This window comes from Melopsittacus undulatus, chromosome 5 (assembly GCF_012275295.1).
Source record: "Melopsittacus undulatus isolate bMelUnd1 chromosome 5, bMelUnd1.mat.Z, whole genome shotgun sequence".
Taxonomy (NCBI): domain Eukaryota; kingdom Metazoa; phylum Chordata; class Aves; order Psittaciformes; family Psittaculidae; genus Melopsittacus; species Melopsittacus undulatus.
Genome location: NC_047531.1, coordinates 30,221,621 through 30,246,049, shown reverse-complemented (window position 1 = coordinate 30,246,049; position 24,429 = coordinate 30,221,621). Strand labels below are relative to the sequence as shown.

The following is a 24,429-nucleotide window of genomic DNA, read 5'->3' as shown; positions in this document are numbered from 1 at the left end:
GATGTTCTGATATGGTTATTATTGTTACTGGTTATATGAAGTAAGATACAAGCTCTTCATGTGCAGGTAGATCTTCTCAAAGGAACCACAGCCATTCTAGCCCAGAGTTTGGCACATTGGGTAATCCTTGGGGAGAGGACTTCAGTTTGTTACTACATAAGCTGTCACTCAAGAAATAACCAATTAGGGTAAGGGTTATTATAATTTAGGGTTATTATTATATTAGGGATATTATTAATATTTCTGTACAGTGGTAAATTTGCTTTAGGGATCAGTAACAGCTGATAGCTGCCAAATAAGAACAGAAAAGGAATTAAGTGGCTCAGCATTTATTTTTTGACAGTGAGAATCCACTACCAGTCTGAAAGACTAAAAATAAGCACTCTTTAAGCTGCTGAAACAGGCAATAACCAGTCTGTTGACCTGGGAGAAAAGTCAGTAGTGAACTGTGCCAGCAGGAGGGAAGGAGGCAGGGGTGATTGTGTTTCCAAGGGAGAAATCCCCAGTGCTGCAAGAGAAAGGAGTTGCGGGTGAGTTCAGTGATGCATCTGCACCTGTAGGAAGGGGTACTGCAGCAAGGAAGATGGTTTTAATGGTCTCATACTGAATCTCTGTGGTGCAGCCTTAGGTTTTCTGCAGTACTGGCTAACTTGGGTGTGAGTAAATGAACTTTTCTAAATAACAGATGCCATGAATGGAACCAGGAGCCTATTCTGTGGACTGAGACCACTGTTTCAGGAGCTTTGAGAACACCAAATTCAGATGTAAAGGTTGCTTAGGACATACAAACATGCTTGCTGCTGATACTGATCCATTTACAGCTCCCAGGTACTAAAGAATGTCTAGGGAATAAAAAGAGCCCAGGAAAAACAATGTGAGGTAACTGGAGGTGACCAGATTAAAGTGTCACCAATAAAATATTCATTACATACATTCAACTGAACTTGTCTGTAAAAACAACTCAGCTTCTTGTTCAGTTACACAGATAGGGCACAAATAAAGGGGAACCACATTGTCAGGTTGTTGAGAAGGCTTTAGCCCAGGAACCAGGTTGCTCCAGGCTAAGGCAATGGTGCTAAATTCAGAACATAAGCTCACAAAAGGGCTTCAGAAGGAATTTAAGTCACAATTGCTCCAAATCAATGACTGCCCCACTGTGCTAGAAGGAATGAAAATAGTCTGTAGCTGTTGTTAAAATAATTGCAAAATATTTATAACCCCTTTCTTATAGTAAAAATAATGCATCACCTTTAAACAAATCCATGTATCAGCCCCAGTTTATAAACATCCTGTGATTCATGGGGAGCTGAAACTACCCTTTAGAAATCTCTATTCCCTTCAGTGCCTGTCGGGAAGTTTTGGGGGAGGTGTTTCTGTGCCCTGCTTCATTCTGAAATACACATCATGGGAGGATCCTCTCAGGGTCTGAAGCTTTCTGCCTGCTCGCATGGTGTCCCTGGGAAGAGCGTGCTCCCTTCACTGCTGCTGTGATTGTTCAAGTTAAAACTGCCTGAGATTAGGATTAGCTGTGGCAAGGAGGGTGAGCATTCATCTTGGTATGTGCTCTGGGCCTGCTGAATGTAGGGAAAGCAAGAGCAAGCAGGCATCTACACATGGGATATGCAGGTATATACATGCATGTGTATGTATGGTGCAGAGAACACACTTCATTGATACAGCCAGTGTAAGTCTCTTCAGCAGGTCTTCTGTCACATAGAAGCTGGGATCACTGAGCTTCCTGGGATGCAATCCTCCACAGCAGACAAGCTGGAGCTCAGGTAGAATTCTTACTGGCTGTATTAAAATGTATGGAGAAGAAGAGTGTCTAAAGACCTACCTCCAGTTTAGGTAAACTTTTATGAACCACTTATCAAACAATGATGGAAATACCTAACAAGCATTTAAGCACTTTAGACAATACATATATACACACACAGACACACACCTCTTTTTGGTCTATTGCAGCACCAAACATAAACCTGAGTACCCATTGTCTTTCCCTACCTCAGGATCATCACAGAATAAAGAGCAAAAGGCGTTCACACACAGCCAGGGAACCCCATGCTGCTCAGAAGAGCAGAGCCCCTTCCCTCAGTCAAGTGGTGGTGGTAACACATCACTGAAAGGTCACAAATTATGGAAGGATAAAAACTACCCTCATTAGAACTTGGTCTGTGATTAGCAAGATGGGCCACAAATGGTGGCTCTGCCCCCTTAATAAACCCCCTTTGTGCCACAGATGTACCAATTATCTGAAAGTTTGGCATCTCTAATTAACTACAATTGAACACAGTTGCTCCAAATCCTCTTTTAATTGCTGCTTCTAATGCAACACAAAAAGATGAACAATTTCAGTGGTTTGGTTGTGGATTTGGTTTTTTCTTTTCATTTGAAATGTTTACAAACCTTGAAATAAATGACAGACTTGGAAGGCTGCAGCAGACAGTTCTGGTGTCCTGCAGGTCACATGCAGACTGGTTTCCTTTAGCACAGGGTGTTTTTAGGACACAGCCATCTGCAAGTGCTCAACTTTGCTTGCAGGATCCTCATCCTTACAGAGATGCTTCAGCAAAAGCAGTATTTGTACAAGATTTAACTGAAGTAACCTCTGCTGATGCCTTTGTACACACAGTCTTGCTCTCCTGCAAGGTTTCACTCAAAAGGATGTACAATACAAAGCATGCTGTAGTGCACTGTGACCTTTCCAGAAGCTGCTGCAGGAATTCCCTCTGTTCACAACTACTCTGTTCTCAAAGGCACCGCTCACAGCTGAAAAGGAATGAGCTCTCCTCACACTTCGTTTTGAGACTGATCAGCTGATCTCCATTGAGCAGAACAGAAAAGGTGAAAAGTAGATGTGATGCAGTTGGCAGAGAAAAGGGATGACAGGGAAAAGGGAAGTGGATACCAATGGCTCACCCTGACTTGTGAGAAACAGGCAGAAGGGAACTACGACCCAAATACCAGCACCCGAATGAACACTCACCCCAGGTACTTGTGGCAGCTGATGCGGGGTGTGGAGGGATTGCTCTGCCTTCAGCAGCTGTGCTTGACACTGCACTTCAAAGCTTGCAGTTCTGAAATGAGACTGCAAGTATTTACTGTGTAGTGCTGTTATATATATATACTATATACATTATACATATATAGAAAGATGATACACATATTGTATACAGAGATTTATATGTTCCGCACCATTTTCCTTCAAATCATTTATACAAGCTGGAACTCTTCAGCATGCTATGTAGGAGAGTATCTACTTCTGTCTGATAAAGGAAAATACTCAAAGCACATGCGTGAAAGGTCAAGAAACTTAAATTTTCAATTACCTATTCACATGGCTGTTCTTGATTTGTCACCATTTTGGAACAGGGGACAAATCAAGAACAGGTTTTCTGTTCTTTTTCTACTTGAAAAATACCATTACATGACATACACATCCCCACCTTGAACCTGAATGTACCAGGGACATGTGTACAGACACCCCAAATGCACTGCTCGGCACAGGTGACAGTGTTACAACATAGGCCAGCACAGGACTAAGTTACACACTGATTTAAGAGAGGGAAGCAGTGTTACTTTCTGACATACAAACGGTAGTACAAAAACAAAACCTTAGCGTGACCTCATGGAAGTTTCCATATTTGCTCAGTTTAGAAGTTGGGTGACACAAAGGTTCTGATCAAAGTGACCTTCATGAGACTCCCAGAAACCCAGAACTGAACCAACATCCAGTGTTACCTATTTTAACACCACTGTCTTTTGGGAACAAATACCATTGCTTTGCAGTAACAAAGCTCCTGAAATAAGCTCCTCAGAAATAAGTTTTTTGAGTCTATTAGTACAGAAAGCAAAGCACGAGCATGTAACACATCACACTTTTTAACTGAGATTGAGGTAAAAATAACTCTGCTGAACTGGGAAAAAAGAATGTTTGTACATTTTCATTGTACCTTTATGGCTTTTAGGTTTCGATGCAGTTAGTCTTCCACGTGATCCTTCAGACCTGGCCAGGCCCAGCTATAGACTCAGTGCTGAAAGCACCGGGCTGTGCAGTCTAAGACAATGTAAGGAACGCCTGCAGCTGGACCCCTACAGTGCCATCCACTATCAGTTCAACATTTTCTCCTTGGGCTTGTACTGAAGGTGGATGAAGAGTAAAGAATCTACAACTCAGTCCAGCTGTTTCCTTCAGTCTGCCTTTTCCAACAAAACCAATGTCACGAGCAGGCAAGCATAAGAGAAGTTAATGCAGCACAGAACAGCAGCGTGAGTACAAGAAACAAAGAATAAATGAGACCCCAAGCTGAGTTTATCAGTATGAGTTTTTATCTCAGTGTTACTTGTGAAGTTTATAAAGAAATCACTGCTAAATTATGCTTTTTAGTCTAAATAATTAATTTTTGTGATTACAAAAGCTGTCACTGCATCGATGGTCAGACAAGTCCCTGGGTGCCCCTGCATGCTCAGAATACAGCTTTAGCAGATTTGATTTAGTTACACTAGTCTTCCACACACAGGTCTCATTCTCTTGAGACACCTGGGGAACAGCTTTCTCAACCAACTACCCTGTTTTGTCTCAACACAAACAGATAACAAAACTGCCACAGAAAGCATCATCCTTAAAACAGAGGCCTAAGCTGCACCAAACACTGCACTTCCATAGCAGTGGGCTGGAAATTAACTGGCGAAAGAAAACATAAAACAGTTACTGAAAAATCAAACTTGATGAAAATAGAATTTTAAACTGCAGCTTTAATCAATGTTTGTATCAGATTATCATAACTGTACACCAAATATTAAAGGACTATATAGGACTAACGCCCTCATCAGTAGGCTCATCTATCAGCATGACCAGAACACAAGGAGATTGGTGTTTAGCCACCACTGGAGTACAGAACAGCTCCAAGGCAGAGGAAATACGAGCATCATGGCACAGAGCAAAACAGTGGTTGTAATATAATACACCACATCTGCAAAGTCAGTATCCCTGATGATTCTAATCCAAATAGAAACCCAGAAACGGTGAAGTTAATCACAGCTTCTGCACAGAACACTGAATGTGCATTTCTCAGAGTAATGAAATGAGTGACAGGAATCAGTTTCCCAAGTTTTCCCATGTATGCTGCAAATTCAGTGGGATCTGCACAAAATATCAGTATCACCTATTACACAGTTTTTAAAGTGCATTTCATCCATTTGGGAAAGGAATAAAATACCAGTGGGACACAGTGACTCACAACCAGAGAAAACATTCCTGTCAGCGTCGTTCACAGTGAAGCAGGGGTCAGGGGAAATCCATCCTTCCCCTTTCCAGCTTGTGCACATGCACCTAAAGACAAGGTTCTCCACACAGCTTAAGAAGCCCCCAAAGTCCTTTTCCCTCTTGATCACAGCTGTACAGTTTTCATCCAGATGGGGTCTGGTGGTACTCCACCATCTCACAACACTGTACTTTGCCAGTCAGCATGGAGAAAACATGGATTTATTTCAGTCAATTCAGCATCCTCAGTCACATGCACATATAAGAGAACAGTCATTCTGATCAATGAGTACCAGAGTCCTGTGTTTCTTGGAAGACTTATCCAATTTTCCAAATCTGCAACATTCAGATCTGTTTCACAGCATTCCACTATTTCATGTTTCCATTTCCTATGTAATTTGCAATAGCAACTTATTTACTGTGCACATGTATATCTGCTTAAAAATCAATTTTATTTATCACCAAGGAATTCTTTCACAGATTAATACTCAAATCATTACCCTCTGAAATAATACTTTATTTCTAATACTAGATAGAATTAATATCTCAGTTAAAGAAGTATTGAAATATTCACTATAGTAACAAGGAAGGAAGTCTGCATGCTGGCAGTACCTGTAAGGAAAATGCTGTTTCAGAGCCAATTTGCAGGCATCAGGGGGTGACACAACACTGAGTAACACTTGTATATAACACATGAAGTCAGTTGCCAGTGAAATGCAAAAGATCCAGTAAGTTAAAAAACAAAGGAAAAGTAGCTACCACCTTGAAAGCTACCGGTAGTGACAGGACAAAGCAACTCTTTGCTACCACAAGCACGGTACCAGTATCTAGGAGAACAAGGGTACGCTTCTGCACACTGCATGGGTGATGAAACAGGGCTGAGAATACACCATGTCAGTACCGGGCAGGGCCGGCATCGGCCTTGAGCAGAGCTTTCCAATCTGCAGAACAACAAGAGACACAACTACAACACTGGAGACTTCAGCCCAACTAACAGGAAGGTTCAGGTAAGAGCTGAAATCCAGAGAGGGGGGGAAAAGCAATAAGCAAAGACTAGTTTCAGTACATCAGAAACATGAAAGATTTATTGCTGAAGCAAAAGTGTGAATACGAAGTTGGACGCTGCAGGAAGGGACCGCTGGAAACCAAAGCAAGACCTTTGGCCAACTAATGAACAATTTGGGAGCTGAAACCCTCATGAAAGGTGCTCCCCTGTGAATGAGAACCGCAGCAGAATGAACACAATACAGGCAGAGGACAAAAACTGTTCTTTTTTTAATCTCTTTTCCTTTTTTTTCCCAAACAAGCAAAGTAAGCAGCATACCCTGACACAGCCAGTCAGCCCAGACTGATGATGTCTTGGAGTACAGAGGGAGTTCTGAGAGCCGTTGGTAATCCTCCCCATCTCGTTCATATTGTCCGCAAGAAATTCTGTTTAAAAATGAGGCTCTGGCCTGTCTCAAAAATCACAGAGGATGCATAAAAAACGGAAAAAGCTGCCACTTTTGATTGAATCTCTGAAATCTTTCTGGTTTAATCTTAAAATTCTGAACGTGATAAAAAGGAAGAACCAAGCCATACCTAAGCAGAAGTTTGAGGCCATCACTGGCTGAGACCACTGAACGGGTCTTCAAAAGGAAACAAAGTTCTGCTCTCAAGTGTAAAACCAGGTTCGCTAAACCATTTTCAAAGATGGATTGCTTTTCAGTCTGGACAGGGCATGTGATGCAGGAAGCTGCTGTCAGAGGTGGGTACACTTCACTAAAATCTGACATCTAAAAAAGAATTTGAATCAGAATGAACAATAGCATAACATCAGAGGGAAGATTCTAAGGAAACTAAATAAGGTTTTGTTGTTGGGGTGGTTTTTGGGAGGGAGTTGTTGCGTTTTTAAAAGTATCTGACAAGGCTGGTTTTGATAAAGCTGGAGCCTTCGACTATCCCACTCGGTGCAAACTACAACCTGCAGCTCTCCTCTCTCACTGCTCTCCAATGGCTGGCACAGAGAAGGGGAACCGATAGCTACGTAACTGTGTATGGATGTTTATAAAGCCAAAGGTATTATGGGGGGAAGTTTCCAGATAATCCACAAAACACAGGGAGCTGAGCCCATGTTTCTACTACCAGGAAGGCTCAAACTCTTGAACCAATTAATTTTTCAAATCAGAATCTGCTCAAGTAATAACTTGCCATGTCACACATGAACCATTTGCTCATGGTGTGAGGGGAAAGCAAGATCCCTGAGGCTGCAAAACTGATACTCATCTCTTAGCCAGCAGTAAAGAAATGAGCAGTGAGACTTAAGGACCTATGAGCCACATCAGAGAGATTCATATTGCTATTGCTTCTCTAATATGTAATTATGGCTATGGAGGAGTAACATTTAGCAATTCAAAAACTGATTTAATTAATAATTCCTTGACAGACCTATTTTAGATTTAAACAGATCAGGGCACTCATCCGTCAAATGGCTGATTTTAGTGCCAGGCCTAAGTACACAGTAACACTTTGAAGTTTAACATCCTATAACCAAAATGTTTGCAACAAAAGGGCCTTAGGTAGTTGAATTAGATACCACCCGGAAATCACGTTGCTCTATTGCTACAAATGAACCCAAAGTGATAACCAAGTGCATCAAAGGTTATAACCTGGGTAGGTAAAGGTTGTACAGCTTTTAGAGAGCTACAGGAAAAATAAATTAAAACAAAAATAAAACATCAGAGCTAAGAGGGCACTGGAAATAACCACAGGCCTAGGATCTTCAGCTTTACATACTTAGTTGAAGGACAGGCTGTAGGGCAGTTTACTGCTATTCGTAGCTACCTGAAAAAGAAGTATCATTCAGATGTGTCTGAGCTATACACTAATATGTTACACAAAGAATTAAATAAGTTAAATTACAGAGGTTTTGCCATTACTACACCAGATGCTAGCTACCCTTGAAATCCTTTTCCCTCAGAACACAGCTTAAGAGAACTCAAGTGTCCCACAGGTGGGGAGAGGAAAACAGTTCTAATGTGGACACCACTGTTATTCATTAAACAACTCTTGCTTCCAGACTGGGACTCAAGAGAAATCCTCCTACTGGACACATTGACAACTATCTTTACTGCCTGGTGCTATCAGCACAGGGAGCAATTCAAATCCAAACGTGTCTCCATGAATTACAGATCACTACTAAAGACTGAAGCCTTTACAGCTTGGTAAGTAACCATTTAAATCCTTCATCTTTGTTGGTTTAAATTTAGTCAAACGAATTATTTGAAGGGGGATGTTGGTTTTAAGTTTTAAATATGAAATGGAGCTGCCTTAACTACAGCTGGAGCAGGGAAAAGAGGCAGGCACAGAAGGGAGCTCGCTCCCTTGCACCAGCTCATCTAGAGAGGTGCACACAGGTCCTGGAGCCCATGGGGTGTCCAACTGTCCTCACAACAGGAAGGTCTATCTCTGTTCCACATTAAGATCTGACGCAGGAGTCTGGGGAGTGCCTCACGGAGCCCCTGTGAAGGAAGGACTAGGTTTATGTTCTGACTAACCTCAATTTATGGAGAATGCCTCAGCTCTACCTCAGTTTGCTACAGCTCCTCAACCTACAGTGGTATGAGGGCATCCTATGCATTAGTGCAGGTAGAAACGTAACCATTTAGAGAGGCAGTTGAACTGAATTGTTTTTTGCAGACCCAAAAATAAAACCAATCTGTTATTATGAACCTTTATTAAGCGGCTCACATTTCAGTATAAATCACACTAAAAAGATCTTTAAAAAAGATATTTACACTACAGTGCTGACACATTTAAAATGAAAAAATTGGTATAAATAAGCTCTATGGAAAAGCCTGGAATTGTCAAAAAGAATTCTGGCTCATCTTACAAAAAATATATATGTTAAATGTCAGCTCTACTCTAAAACCTACAACTCAAAATTATTTAAAGACTTCTTTATGTTAAACCTGCAGTGTTTACAGTGCATCTGGCCCTAAGTGCTTTGATACTTCACAGTTATGGACAGGCACTGAGGAATGTTACAAAGCTACATAACTATTTTCTGTAACAGATGTGAAGGCAAGTCACAAACTTGCCTCACAGAATTTATGAATCATTAAGTTTAAAAAGGAATTTAAAACCATATATACAAATTTAGCACAAAAAATCATCCTCTCTTTGTCCATGCAGTTTTGGATATGATGAACTATGTTGTCTTGTATCATCTGGATGTACGTGACCTCCAGAGCATAACTTGCCTTGTAAGTCCTTGCTGCCAGGTTCAAATTTAGAATCCATTTCCAACTTAAATGCCGTCAATTCAACGTGATCCAACCTAGTCTGAACAGTCTGGCCCCCGGTGTCGTTGGGTGCCACTGTTTTTTCAGGCAGGTCGACATCCATGGGTTCTTCCTTTATTCGGTGAGAGGCGATAGGTTCATGTTTTATCGGCATGAATTCCTGCTGCAGGTACTTTGTCTGGAGAGCAGCTGAGAATTTGGCGTCTTCGGAGGTATTTTTGCTCATCGTACAGATTCTGCTGTCAGTCTGAAGTCCAATAACCGAAGACTTGGGGTCTGCAGAGGTCCCTGCTTCAACAGTACTCGTATTTTGAGAGAGTTCTTCCTCTGAATGGTACAGCTTGAGCCGGATGTGCCAAGCCAAACTGCACACAGCTGAAACTGTCTTGAACTGGTGCACGACATTCCTTGGGATAAAATAAATGTCATTATCGAATAACTGAATTCTGGCATATCGGATGCCTTCCCTTCGCAGCTGATTAAGTTTTGCATCATCAACCCACTGGACACACTGGAGGAACAAAGGGAAAGGAAGGAAAAAAGGGTGAAACCTCTTGATTTAGCCTCACAGGATACTGGTCAGCAATGGTGAGCATGCTTACCTGTGAGAGTGGAGGTTCATGCAAATCTAATTGCATTCGCTGAACTACCTCTAAGAAGTCTTCAGCATGAAAACAGATTACATCTTTGGTTATACGAGGCTGCTCAGACCTACAGAAGATTAAGAATTGCACAGTCAGAGTCTGAAACTAACATACTACAGAGAGTAACGAAAAAAATCTGCAAGGATAAGCAAACGATAAGAAAAAGAACACAGCCTACATTTTGAAGGAAAAAAGATTGTCTAAATAGGCCAATTCCCAAACACAACCTCATTAAACTGGTTAAACAAAGAAACCACACTTTCTTTACAAGTGCAGTAAAAGGTCAACAAAACTCACTATTAGTTTTTATTTTCAACTGACCTCTGTGTGTCTTGATGCTGAAAGACAGATGCCTCAGATACACTGGGCTTACTCTACCACCACTCTAACATGATATAACCATCAGGTACCTCAAAATATGCAACAGCCTGACTAGTACTGTGGCAACCATTGCTTAGTATCTTTACCTCACACACCTTGTTCAGAGTTAGCAGTAAAGCTGTATCTACACTAAGCTGCCACAACACAAGTACACAACACTGGCATCCTCTACAAAACATCCCTGAAGAATACAATCCTATTTGTGCTCACTAGAGAGCTACAGAAGGGCAAACTCTGAATTAGGGTTAGTTTCCATATTCAAACTGTAGGAGAATTCACCTCTTGTCCTACATCTCCCCCACAGAAATGCCCAACATTTATATCGTTCCTTCAGAGACATTACCTAGAACTAGCTAATAAAAGGCAAAACCAGCTACAGCCCTTACCACTTTCTGATCTAAAAGCCAAACTCACTTCTTCAATGGAAATACATAAAACTAAGCTCCATGTGTGTATTTTTGAGGGATGTTTGGGGTTTAAGGTTTTTTTTTTTAAATGTGTCGATACGAAGATTCCATTTTTATAGGATAAAGCTCATGTTGGAGTGGGTTTGCAAAGGAAATTTATCAGCCAGAAAGAGCCTGCTTGATGACTTTCCTCCTCCATCCATTGCTGAGTCCTACTCAGGCTGACAGGAGCACACCACCTTCAACTGCACTCAGGCTGTGCTGAAAGGAACCATGAACCACTGGGGTCCCCCCAGCTCCTGCACACAGCCTAGGGACAGCTGGCTCCTTGCCCTGCACCCCTCTGCCACCTCCCACCCTGCCACACAGGGCCACAGCCTCGGATCTGCTGGGCCCACGGCAGAAGCTGACACAGCAGAACAGCTTGATGCATTTCAGCCTTTGTTAATGGATGTTCCAGCAGTCTTTTATAAAAGCAAGATGATAATCGATCTTTGTATTTTTATATACATAAGCACAGTGTTATTAACGTTCCACAAAGCAGGCAACAATGTGCAGTTTATTGGGCTTTTTAAACTGAAGAGACATGTTTATTTTATTTGGGTCATGACCCCAATAAGGCAAAAAATAACCAGTCTGAGGCTATTTTTAGAGTCCCAGATCAGCTACTGAAAGTATGCTAGGGAGAGTGTGCAAACCACATGTTTTACTTTCAGTTTTACAAAGATTAAAATTACTCTCTATATTTTGGTCTATCTGCTCCTGAAGAGGAGTCAAGCACTGAAAGCAAAAAGCTTACAGAAACATCTCTGATCGGTGGCATAAAATGTAGCAGCTACATTCATCTTCTTTTTATAATGCACATCTGTTTGGTTTTGTTGGTTTGGTTTGTTTGGGGTTTTTTTTTTAACACATCTGCCTCTGGAGTTGACCATATTTGTAAATGAAGTTAAGAATTAAAATAAATAAAGAGAATATAAAGGCCAGGTTGGGGCGTGGAATGACCTGTTACAGTTGAAGGTGTCCATGCCCATGGCAGGGGGATTGGAACTGGATGGTTTTTAAAGCTCCTTTCAACCTAAGTCATTCTGTGATTCTATTAATATCTGCATACTAAAAGAAATTCAGTCCAAAGCAGTGTTTTCACAGCAGTGTCTACTGTGTTTTACACATTATATAGGACAAAGTATAGTTAATGGTTGGCTTTAAATCATTCCTTCTTCAGTACAACAGTACAGGTTACCAACTGTGTTGCAGTTCTGTCACAAAAGATGACATGCTTTTTGTAAACATAACAGTGAAAAGACTATTGACATAATTTCAAATCCTGCATTTGCAGTTTTGGTATTTAGCACAACTTTGAGATTATATGCTGTAAAACCTTAAGTTTAAAGGGTGTTGTGCTCCCCTCCCCAAGCAAAACAGTAGCAGAATATAGCTCAGTTATGTGTCCAAAACCTCATTAAATCCAAACAGAACTGTAAGATGACTTCAGAAAACTCCTCTTAGAGCACTGCTACAACTATTTTTGGCCATTTTTTTCCTTAACCTAATTCTTTAAAAGGACTGGACTCTTCTTGCTTTAACTTTTCAAAACACATTCATGACTACAGGTTTAACTACAAACATTTCTGACCTAATGTATCAAGTCTGGCAGTATATAACAAGCCTGGCAGTATACAACAAATTCCTGTGACCATACAGAGAAGCACTAACAACTTCACACTCTGGAATACCAGCTTGAAAGCTGCTTGCTGAAGCACAGGACAGAGGGGTTTCGTTTTGCCAGTAGCAATGCTATGAAGTGCCTTTTGCTGTCCCTGTCACAACCCATACATATTTCCCATGTAAAAATCTTCAAAGTTTTCCTGATTTAAAATTTCACTGGCATTTCATGAATTTTAAAGCATACTTGGTATCACTGCAAAAGTGATACTAGGAAATTAGGTAATCAGCGTGATCACAGCACCAGTGTTTACCACATTCCAGTGCAGTGCAGCATTGGAATCTTGAGATGAAGGTTTAGGATGAGAATGGGCAGTTCTCACTGACATCTGAATTACTATCAATTTAAACTGCTGTTAACTTCCACAGGCATGCAAGTTTGGGGACTGGCATTTTGTTTGGTTTGTTGGGGTTTTTTACTTCTTTTGATAAAGCTCTGAGTCTCTCTCATATGTGCAAAGGGTATCAAAATACTCAGATTACACAGAATCTCAGCTCTTGCCCTGCTACCCGTACTTAGTCTTAATTCAATCCAGTTTCTCAGTCAGAGCAAACAGGAAGTTAAGGCTCCAGCTATCATCAACCTGAAGAGGAACTCAGCTCCAAACCTCAGAGCCCAAAAAACAAACACACTAACATCTAACAATCCGGTTCTTCCCCAACAGCAATTATTCCATTTTTTATCTCCCTGAACTCATGCCAAGTAACACAAATTTGCATCTTTCTTCTAATCTCTAGACAAACAGCAAAAGATGTTTCTAGTGTTCACATATGCAAAGGTAACCTTCAGAACTAAGGTCATTCTCCTAAACCTAGGCCAGAAGATCCTGAAAAATGCTTCTTAGATCTGGGCCAGGAAGCTCATATGATTATGGGCTTTTTACTTGGCTAAAAAGTAAACAGCTTCAAAAAGATATATTCACTTCCTGAATCTCATTTGGGAATTCCAGAGACAAACACCAAAGAGTATCATATAACCTCCAACAGGATTATTCCTTATTCATAAAGAAATCAGGGTTGTAACAGCCATGACTTTGAAGCAGCAGCATAAAAATTCTGCTCATTTCCAGACAACACAAAGAATTGCCCCAAGGTTTTCCTGCACACCTCTGAGGCAAAAGCCTGAGTTAGTCCTTATACACTACTTAAAGCAAAAACAAAGTGTGATGCATTTTTACCCCTAACATTAACTCTGTTACAGCAACCCTATTATAGCTGTAAAACTGCCACTGCAAGGCACCTCTATCCTTTCAACCTCAGAGCAATGCTGTGTGCAATCTAGCAGAGGGCAGACAATCACATCTAGTGCACAGAGATAGGAGTAAGAAAAGCAGTCCAGTATCTACTAAATCTTCATTAAATCCCTAATACTAGATTACCTGTTCCTTCCACCAATTATAAATGGAAATTGAGGCAGATATTTTTCAAACACCTCAAGTGGAAGTCAGTCACCACGTACCACTCTCCACAGTGCACAGCCTTCAACACTCCCACAGCAGCTGTAGTCTGTCGTTCAAAACCTTGTCCTATGTGATCTGCATGGGCTCGTGTCCGGTCTTCAAATAGCATTTCACGGGGTTCACTGGTTCGAGGTAGGTACTGCAAGTTTTTTATTTCATTGGTAGTTCTGTGTTAAAAAAACAGCATTAGTAATATAGAAATTGCTCTTAGTTACCTAACGCCCACCACAGCCAACAGGATCGGTTTTCTCCCTTCAGTGAGAATATATACAGCCAAATGAGTAAGATAGTAACACTCAGGACAAATTCCAAACACAATGAGCTGTGCAAAAAATCAGAATAGCTATACAATAAAGAAGAAAAACCCAAACAAAAATAACACAACACCGCCACAGTGTCAGGCTCTGAGTGCTCTAAAAAGACCCCAGTGACAGAGCAACCCCCCCTGCAGTCTCCACCTACCAACCCAGCCACAGAGCCCAAGAGCTCTATTTAAGCCTTACTGCAGGAGCACCTGTCTGGACCTTAGCCACAGACATGCTAGCCCACAGACTTGCTTCCCAGCTTGACCTCAGGACACCTTTGCCATGACAGAGCTCTCTGGCCATCACTGGACCTGATCCTCACTGGCAGACTGACTTCCTGGTTTGACTTCCAATCACCAGACCTGCCCCATCACCACACTCTTCCCTGATGCACTCACTGGAGGCTGGACTGAACCTGGTCCCCAAGCCCCAGGTCTGTGCTACCTGCCTCTCTCAGGTACTGTGAGACCAGCCCCTACTGTGAGCACAGCCCCTGGCAGGGAACTGTTGGCCTTTGCTGCTTCTTGACTAGGAGATACACATTTCAATCCTCCCTGAAGTCCTCCTTCATCATTCATGTTTCTATCAAACTGCTGGGAAATGTGTATGGATATTCAGTTCCATGTTGCAGAACTGGGAGTGAGGAACAGCAAAAAGTTATTTCTTCAGGGTTTAATGGAAGTGAAGGACAGGCTGCAAAGTGGGATCAGAGCCACAGCACCATTTTCTTGGCCACCTGGAGCCAATGTTGTGTGCTGCATTCTTCCAAGAGCTGTTTATAACCGTTAACATAGCCAAGGTTGGAAAGGACATCTGGAGACTGTGTAGTCCAACTTCACCCATTCAACTAGAGCAGGTTGCTCAAGACCACATCCAGCCAAGTATTGAACAACATCAATGGCAAAGACACCAGAAGCTCACTGGGCAACCTGTCCTAGTGCTCAACCATTCATACAGTAAACTTCTTTTTCTTTTTTTCTTATTTTAAATGGAATTTCTTGAAATTCAGTTTGTGCCCATTACCTCTGACTGCATTACTGGGCATTGCTGAAAAAAGCCCTTCTTACAACTTCTCATCAGATGCTTATACACACTGGTATGATCCTTCAAAGCCTTCTTTTCTCAGGGGTAAATTCTAGTTATCATAAAATGGGCCGAGTTGGAAGGGATCTTCATCTGGTTCCAACTCCCCTGCCATGGGCAGGGACACCTTCCACTAGACCATGCTGCTTCAACCCGGCCTTGAACACTGCCAGGAATGGGGCAACCACAGCTTCTCAGGGCAACCTGTGCCAGGGCCTCACCACCCTCACAGGGAAGAACTTCCTAGCATCTAATCTAAACCTGGCCTCCTTCATTTTAAAGCCATTACCCTTGTCCTGTCCCTACCTGTCCCCATATGAAACCCCTCTCCAGATTCCTTGTTGGCCCCTTTTAGGTACTGGAAGCCTGCTCTAAGGTCTCCCTGGAGCTTTCTCCAGGCTGAGCAAGCCCAACTCTCAGCCTGTCTCTATAGGAGAGAGTGCTTCAGCCCTTTGATCATCTTTGCGGCTTTCCTATGGACCCACTCAAGCACATCCATGTCCTTCTTATTTTTGGGGTCAAGAGCTGGACAGAGTACTCCAGGGTGGGGTCTCATAAGAGCAGAGGGTTCAAATCACCTCCCTCAACCTGCTGGTCAAACTCCTTTTGATGGAGCCCAGCATTAGTTTCTGAGCTGGGAACACACACTGCTGGTTCATGCTGTGTTCTCCCATGCACACCTTTTCCATCACCAGACCTGCTCTAGTATGCCTGTGCCTGTCTTGGACCAGCAATCCCAGAACTGGACATGGTACTCCTCAACCTGCTGGTGCTGCTCTTCCCAACAACTGTCCAGGCTGGCCTGCTTTGCCACAAAGACAGACTGATGACTAATGATCAACCTGTTATCCACCAGGACCCCCAAGTCATTCTCTGTGGGGCTGCTGTCCAGCCAGTTGGGACCCAGCCTGCACTGGCACAGGGGGTTATTCCATTAGGAGCAGGGCTTTGCACAGCCCTATGTTAACTTCATCAGTCCACTGAGCTGGCTCATTTCTACAGCCTCTTAGGGTCCCCATCAGTGGCAGTACAACTCTGCAATCTATCAGCCACTCCTTCCAGTTTTGTATCACCTGCAAACTTGCTGAAGGTGAGTGGCACTGGTCATACTTCAAATCCTGTGTTCAGTTCTGGGCCCCTCACTCCAAGACAGACATTGAGGTGCTAGAGCAGGTCCAGAGAAGGGCAATGAAACTGGTGAAGAGTCTGGAGCATGTCTGATGAGGAGCGGCTGAGGGAACTGGGGTTGCTCAGACTGAAGAAGAGAAGGCTCAGGCAGGATCTTATTGCTCTCTACAACTACCCGAGAGGAGGCTGTAGCAAGGTGGAGGTCAATCTCTTCTCCCACATAATAAGACATGAGGAAATGGCCTCTAGCTGTGCCAGGGGAGGTGTAGACTGGGTATTAGGAAAAATGCATTCACCAGAAGTGTTGTCAAGCACTGGAACAGGCTGCCCAGTGAAGTGGTTGAGTCACCATCCCTTGAGATTTAAAAAGACCTGTACATGTGGCACTTAGGGACATGGTTTAGTGGTGGACTTGGCAGTGCTGGACTTCATAATCCTAAAGGTCATTTCCAACCTAAACGATTCTATGATTCTGTCCCAGCCATTAAGGAAGATGTCAGACAAGGGCAAATAAAGCACTGAGTATCTTGGCCTCTTGGGTGTCCCTTTGCCTCCAGACCCTTTGCCCCACTCCACAGACACCTTACATTTTCCTAGTCTTTTTTTTTTGCTGTCCATTTGCCTGTAGAGGTCCTTGGTGCCTTTCATATCCCTTGCCAAATTTAACTCCAGTTTGACTTTAGCTTTAACAGCATCCCATTTATGGCTGGACAGTGTCTCTGTTCTCCTTCTGATGCACCTGGCCCTGCTCCCACTTCTTGTATGCTCCCTTTTAATGGTTGAATTTTGAACCAGAGAACTCCAAAGACACAATTTTTCATGACATATAATATTCAACTTCTGCAAAGTACATCCCTAGTCTTAAACTGGTACTTATACCTAATACCACAGAAAAGCTTAAAGGTGCTGGAAGTGTTGGAATGTTGGAAGTGTTACCTTTCAGGTGAGAGAAGCCCTTGTCCCTTGAGGTCTTTAAACATCCACTCACATTTAAGAACAGGGGTATTAACTGCAGTCTTGTGGCATACATCAGTAGTTGTATGCCTGTTCACATTTCCCTGCAGTTTTCTCCTGAAATTCCTACTGGAGCTCCAAAAAGGACCAGATATGGCTAAACAGTAAACAATTTTTAAAAACTCACATCCTTACAAAACAAAGCAACTTGAAAGTATATTTTGAGATGACAATTTATACTAAGATATAGTATCAACCAGTGAAGGGATTGGGATAAAATGGATTTATAGAGAAAGAATACTGGTCAGACATTTATCAAGCAAAATCATTCAACATACCTCTTCCTTTTGAAAGGTGACTTTGGCATGTCAGCCACAGGGATCATCTGCTCTCCTGGACGTACCCACATAATGGGACCATCATCACTGTCTTTACGACTCTCTAATTTTAAGCTAGAAAGTGTTCCCCATGGCAGTGTACACTAATGGGAAATACAAGCCACAATTTTCAAGTGAGTTACTTTAAACACTTTCTAAAACCAGCCTTTATCTGTCACAACAAAAACATTTGTTACACCACTCAATTACCTAAGCAAGTATTATGTACTCTCACTTTATTGTAATAGAACTAGACAGTATATTGTCCCCCTTCTCCCAACCCATTCCCTTCTGTTCTTACTTTTAAGAAGGGTGATTCTTCCAACATATCAAGGAATTCAGGGAAGTAATCCCCCACTTCCTCATCAACTGCTCCAACCAGGCTGATCTGTCTCATTGGGCCAGCTCTATACGTACCATGAGAGTATGTTCTTTTTACCTACAAGTAGAATATGACAGCAAAAGTTATACCGAGTCCAAGGCTGAAAGTCTACATTCAATAAACACCTTTAATCTCTGTGCTTATGCTTTTTGATCGATATTAGTCCCACAGTCTTCAGTATACTTAAGATTATGAAGTCAATCACTATGAACTTATTATCAAAGACAGAAGTTCTTAAAGATATGTGAAACTTGTATTTTATTTATTTTAAAGGCTGAAGATAAGGTTAACTACTTATTGCCTTTCAAGAAAATATCATTCCAAAGTAGTAACTGTGAAAAGCTATTGAAGGATGTTCTGCCCGGTAACTAGTAAATAAGAATTCTTACCTGGATTACTCAAGTCTAGCTGAATTTTTACCTTTCTCCTGTAACAGTTAGGCAGGACCCTGAGCTACAATTAAACTCTTACATATTTCCTTGCTAATAATCCTCTCCAGTATGGCCTCTGTGTGAGCACATAAACTAGAGCTACAAATTATCACAGTGAAGACAAGGCTCATAAAGAGCAAAGGAAGAGAGAGAATGGTAACTATTCCTTCTTTTGTTCTGCTGTGTTGTCTTATGCTCCCTTAAAGCTTTAAGGGCTGTAACATGCACCTCTCATGAAAAATCTTTACTTTGAACCTGAACAGAAACACATATTCTTACAAGGCTTTTTTCAATAATCTGATCTGTCATGTTACATCTACAAAATACTTAAGCACAAGACTGATGAGAATCACTTCTCCTTAAGCTTCCAATCTCCTGTTTAGCAGGCTTAAAGACATAGTGCTATTAATAGATGAAATATGACTAGATCAGAGCAGAGGGAAGAGCAGATGGATTGCTGCACAACCAAGTAAGGCTCTCACATTGCACCTCTAGATGTTCTGCATCCAAAGCAAGAAAATTTTAAAAGGAGCAAGGAAAGCAGTTAATGCAGTACTGCTTACCTATGGCCCTCCCACAAACAGCCCATCAAAAGTCCTATTAATTACGGCAGTGCAAAGGAGAATTAGCAGCAGTTCCTGAAAACAGGACTAAATCATACAACATGGAACAACAGCATGCCCTTTGGAGAAACTAAACTGATGTAACCAAATGCATTCCAGAGATGCAGAACCAAATCATCTTCTTCAGATCACCTCACTCATCATACATACCCAGGAAATGGAGAACAATTCACAAGATGTCTGAGCTTGTCCCTTGTATGGCTTGAACAAGCCATACTGAAAAGAGCAATACTGCCAGACAGTAGTATTCCCCTATGCCCCAAACCCTTAGTCATACATTCCTGTAACTTTTTTGCACAGCCAGCCAGTGATTTTGTGATAAAGCATCAGAAAACATTAATTTCTCCTGAACCCGCATCAGCTCAGCCCTCAGCTGTACATGGCACAAAGCATCAGGAGCTCACACACCTAAAGCACCGGGACAAGGAAGGGACACTCATTTCTCGCTATTGGCTTACTGGATAGACCAATTCTAAAGCACTCTAAAACCACTTGCTGAAGGTACTGATAGTCATAAAACTCTTACTCACAGTTTATTGATAAACCTAACGTGCAAAAGGATGTTTCTTCCACTGGCATAAGTAGCTTAGTATTCCACCATAGTAGACCAAGATATTAAGCTGCTGTTTGCATCCACACTCAACTAAAGGGAACAATTTTTCTGCCTTTTTTCTTGCTTCCTTCTGTTACCACTACCCTTATCCCAAGTAACAAGTGACAGGACAAGAGGAAATGGCCTCAAGTTGCACCAGGGGAAGCTTATACTGGATATTAGGAAAAATTTCTTCACCACAAGGGTTGTCAAGCATTGGAACAGGCTGTCCAGGGAAGTGACTGCGTCACCATTCCCAGAGGTATTTAAAAGATGTGTAGATGTGGTGCTTAGGAACATGGTTTAGCACTTGGCAGTGCTGGGTTAACAGTTGGACTCAATGGCCTTAAAGGTCTTTTCCAACCTAAACAATTCTGATTCACACAGCATATGACAAACTAGTTATGGAACTACTTCAACTGAAAACTCTACAACTTCCCTCAAAAATAGTAACTGAAGTTATCCAGAGAGGCTGTGAAGCTTTCAGCTGATCAACTCACCCATCTGGCTTATGTACCACTAGGTGCTGGCAATGAAGCATGAAGTCATAGAAGTGCTGAAGTGCAACATAACCTTTACTTAAGCTGGATCAATTAAGAAATTTCTTGTATACTGCCAAGAAGATCATGTCACTGAAAGTTAAACCAAAGATGAATTCAACTTTTTAAAGCATTATTTGTCCATTCCAAATTCACATCTAGCTCTCCTGATCAATTATGCTCCCCTCATTTATCAGGTAGAGCAGACTCCTTTTCAAGATCCAGCTTGGGAGTGGTAAAATCCCCAAAATAATGCTAAGATAATGTCAATGTTACAAATGGTGAACAGTTTCTTCCAGGACCATATTCAGAGTTACATCATGCAAACACACAGAGTTAAATGTTTATGCATTGAAGAGCTCTGTGGTGTGTTAGCCCCAGGCAGCAGCTAAGCACCTTACAGGCCCTTGCTCACACATGTCCCTCCAATGGTGAGAGGCACAGGAGAGAGGGGAAACACAAGGAAACATATGGGTCCGGGTAAAGACAACTTAGTGAGTGAAGAAAGAAGGAAAGTAAAGTGGAAAAAACACCAAGTGGTGTTTTTCATGACTCGTTACCTCCCACAAGCAGATCGATGCTCAGGCAGTCTCTGAGCAAACGCTACTAGACTCAGATAAGGGGTTGCCATTTAAATGACTCTACCTTGGATTAGGCTAAATTGGGAACACATATTTTAAAAAGCTCATTCTTAAAGGGAATTTTCCTTCAGTCTAAAATGAGACTGTTACTAAGTAGTGCAAAACCACCAAAAACCTTCCACTGATCTTTGACCAATTTGACTAAAGTAAAATCAATCCTCTTAAAGACAAAAACTATACCTAATCTGTGGCATATTCGATAACAGCAACATTTTCTCTTCCATTTAGTGTCAGTATCCTTTGGCTGGTTTGTTCACAGGAAGAGAAAAAGATTCCTCTGTGTTATTTCTAAATTCACAAAAACAGTGCTGATGTACTAACCCCAGTACTTCTTCATTGAATTCTATACGTTAAACTGTGCACTGACCTCAAACCAAATGTTATACACCTTTAGAAATGTAGTCTTCTTCAATGCAATTCTACAGATTACAGTGTGACTATGTTTTTAGAATGTTAAAAAGTTCCTCAAATAAACAGCTGGATGTCATGGTTTAACAATCTAAATTCAGAATAAAAGAAGGAAGTGATGGAGACACCATCCCTGGAAGTGTTCAAAACACGTGTAGAGGAGGCCCACAGTGACATGGTTTAGGGGTGGACTCAGCAGTCCTGGGGTAAAGGTTGGACTTGATGATCTTAAAGGTCTCTTCCAACCCATTTGACTCTAGGATTCTATGAATCAATGGCATGCAGTTCTTCTAGCATGTGGTCAACATGATTGAATCAATACACATACACAAGAAGGTTACTAATTAAATGCAGTATCATACAATGGACAGGTGAACAGAAACATGTAACTGAATAAATACAACATGGCCTAACTTCTTTCTTCTTGTGTAGCTTAAATTTGAAGTATGTCACCTAAAAACACACAAAAAGAGACTGTGCCTTCTCCTGGGAATTATTGGTTTCTGTGACTAGTATGGCATCAACTGATTTTCAAGTGTAACTTGCTCATTTTAAGTAAGGAGTTCTAAGAAGCAAATATTTTCGTATGAACATCTTAATGTCCAAAAGAATCTGAAGACTAAATCTGAGTATATATATATGTAAAAAAATACTGACAATAACATATTTGAGTATCATCATCTTACAAAGAGGAAACAATTTAGACACTGTTATAGATGTTTCCATTTTCTGTTTGAAAAAGGCACAAACTGGAAGGATTAATTTAAAAAACATAAACTAAAGCAAGACACAACTGAATTCCTATTTTTAATATAATGGGGGGTGTTGGTTGAAGTACCAACATTTTCCTGCGAGAATTTGAAGTGTTTAAATTCTTTCAGTTTTTCAGCTTTAAAAGCACGAAAAAGCAGTTCTCATTGAAAAAAAATAATCTGAACCCAAACTAATTTCAAGAAACCCATAAAGAAAGCCTTACCAAAGACCAACAAAAACATGAAATCACCATAAAAATATATTGGGAGATGAGCAGGAATAGTGGGTTTCCATCTCATTACACAAGTGCACAAATGCACATTTGTAGTGCACTTAAACATTTGCATCTTGGACTGGAAATACCCATCTCACATTCACTGTTATTCCTCTAAACCTGGGATCTGGAATGCTACATCATGAAGAGGTAAGGCAGCATTTTTTCTTACTTGGCACATTCTGATTAAGTCCCCAAACGTTTTCTGTTCCTTGCGACCTCTTTTCAAATCCTTACATGCTTGTGTGTGTTTCGAGTTCCAAACAGGAACCAATACTGAAGCATCAGCATCTCATATTGATGAACATCAACATTTCATGTCAATTGAATACATACTCATCAAAATTGCTCTGAGTTTAAAGTACTTGCAAACCTATATTTGCTTTTAAAACATGCATACTTCATACTACTTACTTTCCCTCACTGTTTTTAAGTCAGGGCTTTGGTGGCAAAGTAAGATGCCTTGACAGTTCTAGCATTACTCAGCAGTGATCCACTGTCACTAAAGTTCTCATTTCAACAAATACATCATTTCCCAATTGGAACTTTCTGGAAATACAATTTCAAGATTTTTACTATAGTATAGTTCCACCAGTGTCTTTTTACTGCTGTAGTTCGTTTATCACTTCAGATGTTTCACCTTGCAGCTGAAATCCTCAAATAATACAATGGGTGGACAGACATTATCTACTATTCTGAATTCTGGTGACACAAAACCAGTGTGGTGTAACCAGAATTAAAACTAAATAAATTAAGAATAGCATCAATTTGATACCTTCATGAGAAAAATGATCTTGTGAAAGCAAAGTAGCTATTATGCTATTGTAATGCGGGCAGATCTATGACAAGGTTAAGCCTCAGATCCTGTCCAAGCCGCCTGTACAAACCTCTAGGATCTTGTTAAGGTTTAGTTTTTTGTTAATATGAACACATGATCAAAGTAAACAACATACAACTGTAATTCCGTATTTATTGGCTGAACCTGTCAAGAAACACTCCAGCAAGGTAACTACTGTCTAAGTGGAAAATAAGTGAGCATGTATTGCAGATTTCTAATGCTATTCCCTGTGGACTGAATCTTTGTACAATTGTATTCCACAGGGGAGTACTTTTTCTGCTTGGAAGACAATAGGCTGCCATCATCTATCGTAAAAGTCCCTACACGCAATCTTGCAGATTATTTGATTACAAAAAAAAAAACAAGGCAACGTATAAGCTTTAACAGAGCTCATATTCTATTTTTCATCATTCAGAAGGAAAAAGAATGAAAGGAAGCTCTACATTAGGAAACGTGCATAAAAGGAAAGCTGCTAAAAAACATTAAAGCTTTTTAATAACTACCCAAACATTCAAAAAGCTTAAAAGCAAAGAGTGAATTCTATTAAAAACAAAGTTCTGTTGAAAGCTATTGAAACATAACAGAAGAGATACATAGTTCCAAAGAATTCATCCCAGAACACAGGAAAATAACACAATATAAGAAAATGGACACTGGACAAATCTTTAATAAGAAAATGAAACACCAACTATTTCAGATTTTCTTGAAAGAAAAATATTTTCAGCAATTTCCCACAAATACAAGAACAACAAATACTTTGAAGCAGGATTTCACAAAGTAGGAAAAGAGAAAACAGGAAAAAAACTCTCTAAATAGATAAGCTTTTAAGAGCTAAACAAGAAGGACAGCAAAGAGAAGATAATATTAAAAGGCAGTAAGACAGGACTGGAATGAAAAGCTGTGTCCAGAACTTTAACAAGTGAGAACAACTGCTCATC

General features: G+C 41.0%; 1 protein-coding gene across 2 annotated transcripts in view; it reads right to left on the bottom strand.

Annotated features, from left to right (window-relative positions):
• Positions 1-5,469: 5,469 nt before the first annotated feature.
• The window catches only part of RSBN1L (round spermatid basic protein 1 like), a 57,504-nt gene continuing 38,544 nt past the window's right edge, over positions 5,470-24,429 (bottom strand). For both annotated transcript variants that reach the window (XM_005148389.3, XM_034062900.1), the window contains 5 exons: positions 18,312-18,449; positions 17,972-18,114; positions 14,163-14,330; positions 10,149-10,257; positions 5,470-10,057 (listed from right to left, as the gene is read on the bottom strand). In XM_005148389.3, coding sequence (XP_005148446.3) covers positions 9,401-10,057; positions 10,149-10,257; positions 14,163-14,330; positions 17,972-18,114; positions 18,312-18,449 — 1,215 coding nt within the window. In that variant the 3' untranslated portion in view covers positions 5,470-9,400. The remainder of the gene's footprint in view (positions 10,058-10,148; positions 10,258-14,162; positions 14,331-17,971; positions 18,115-18,311; positions 18,450-24,429) is intronic.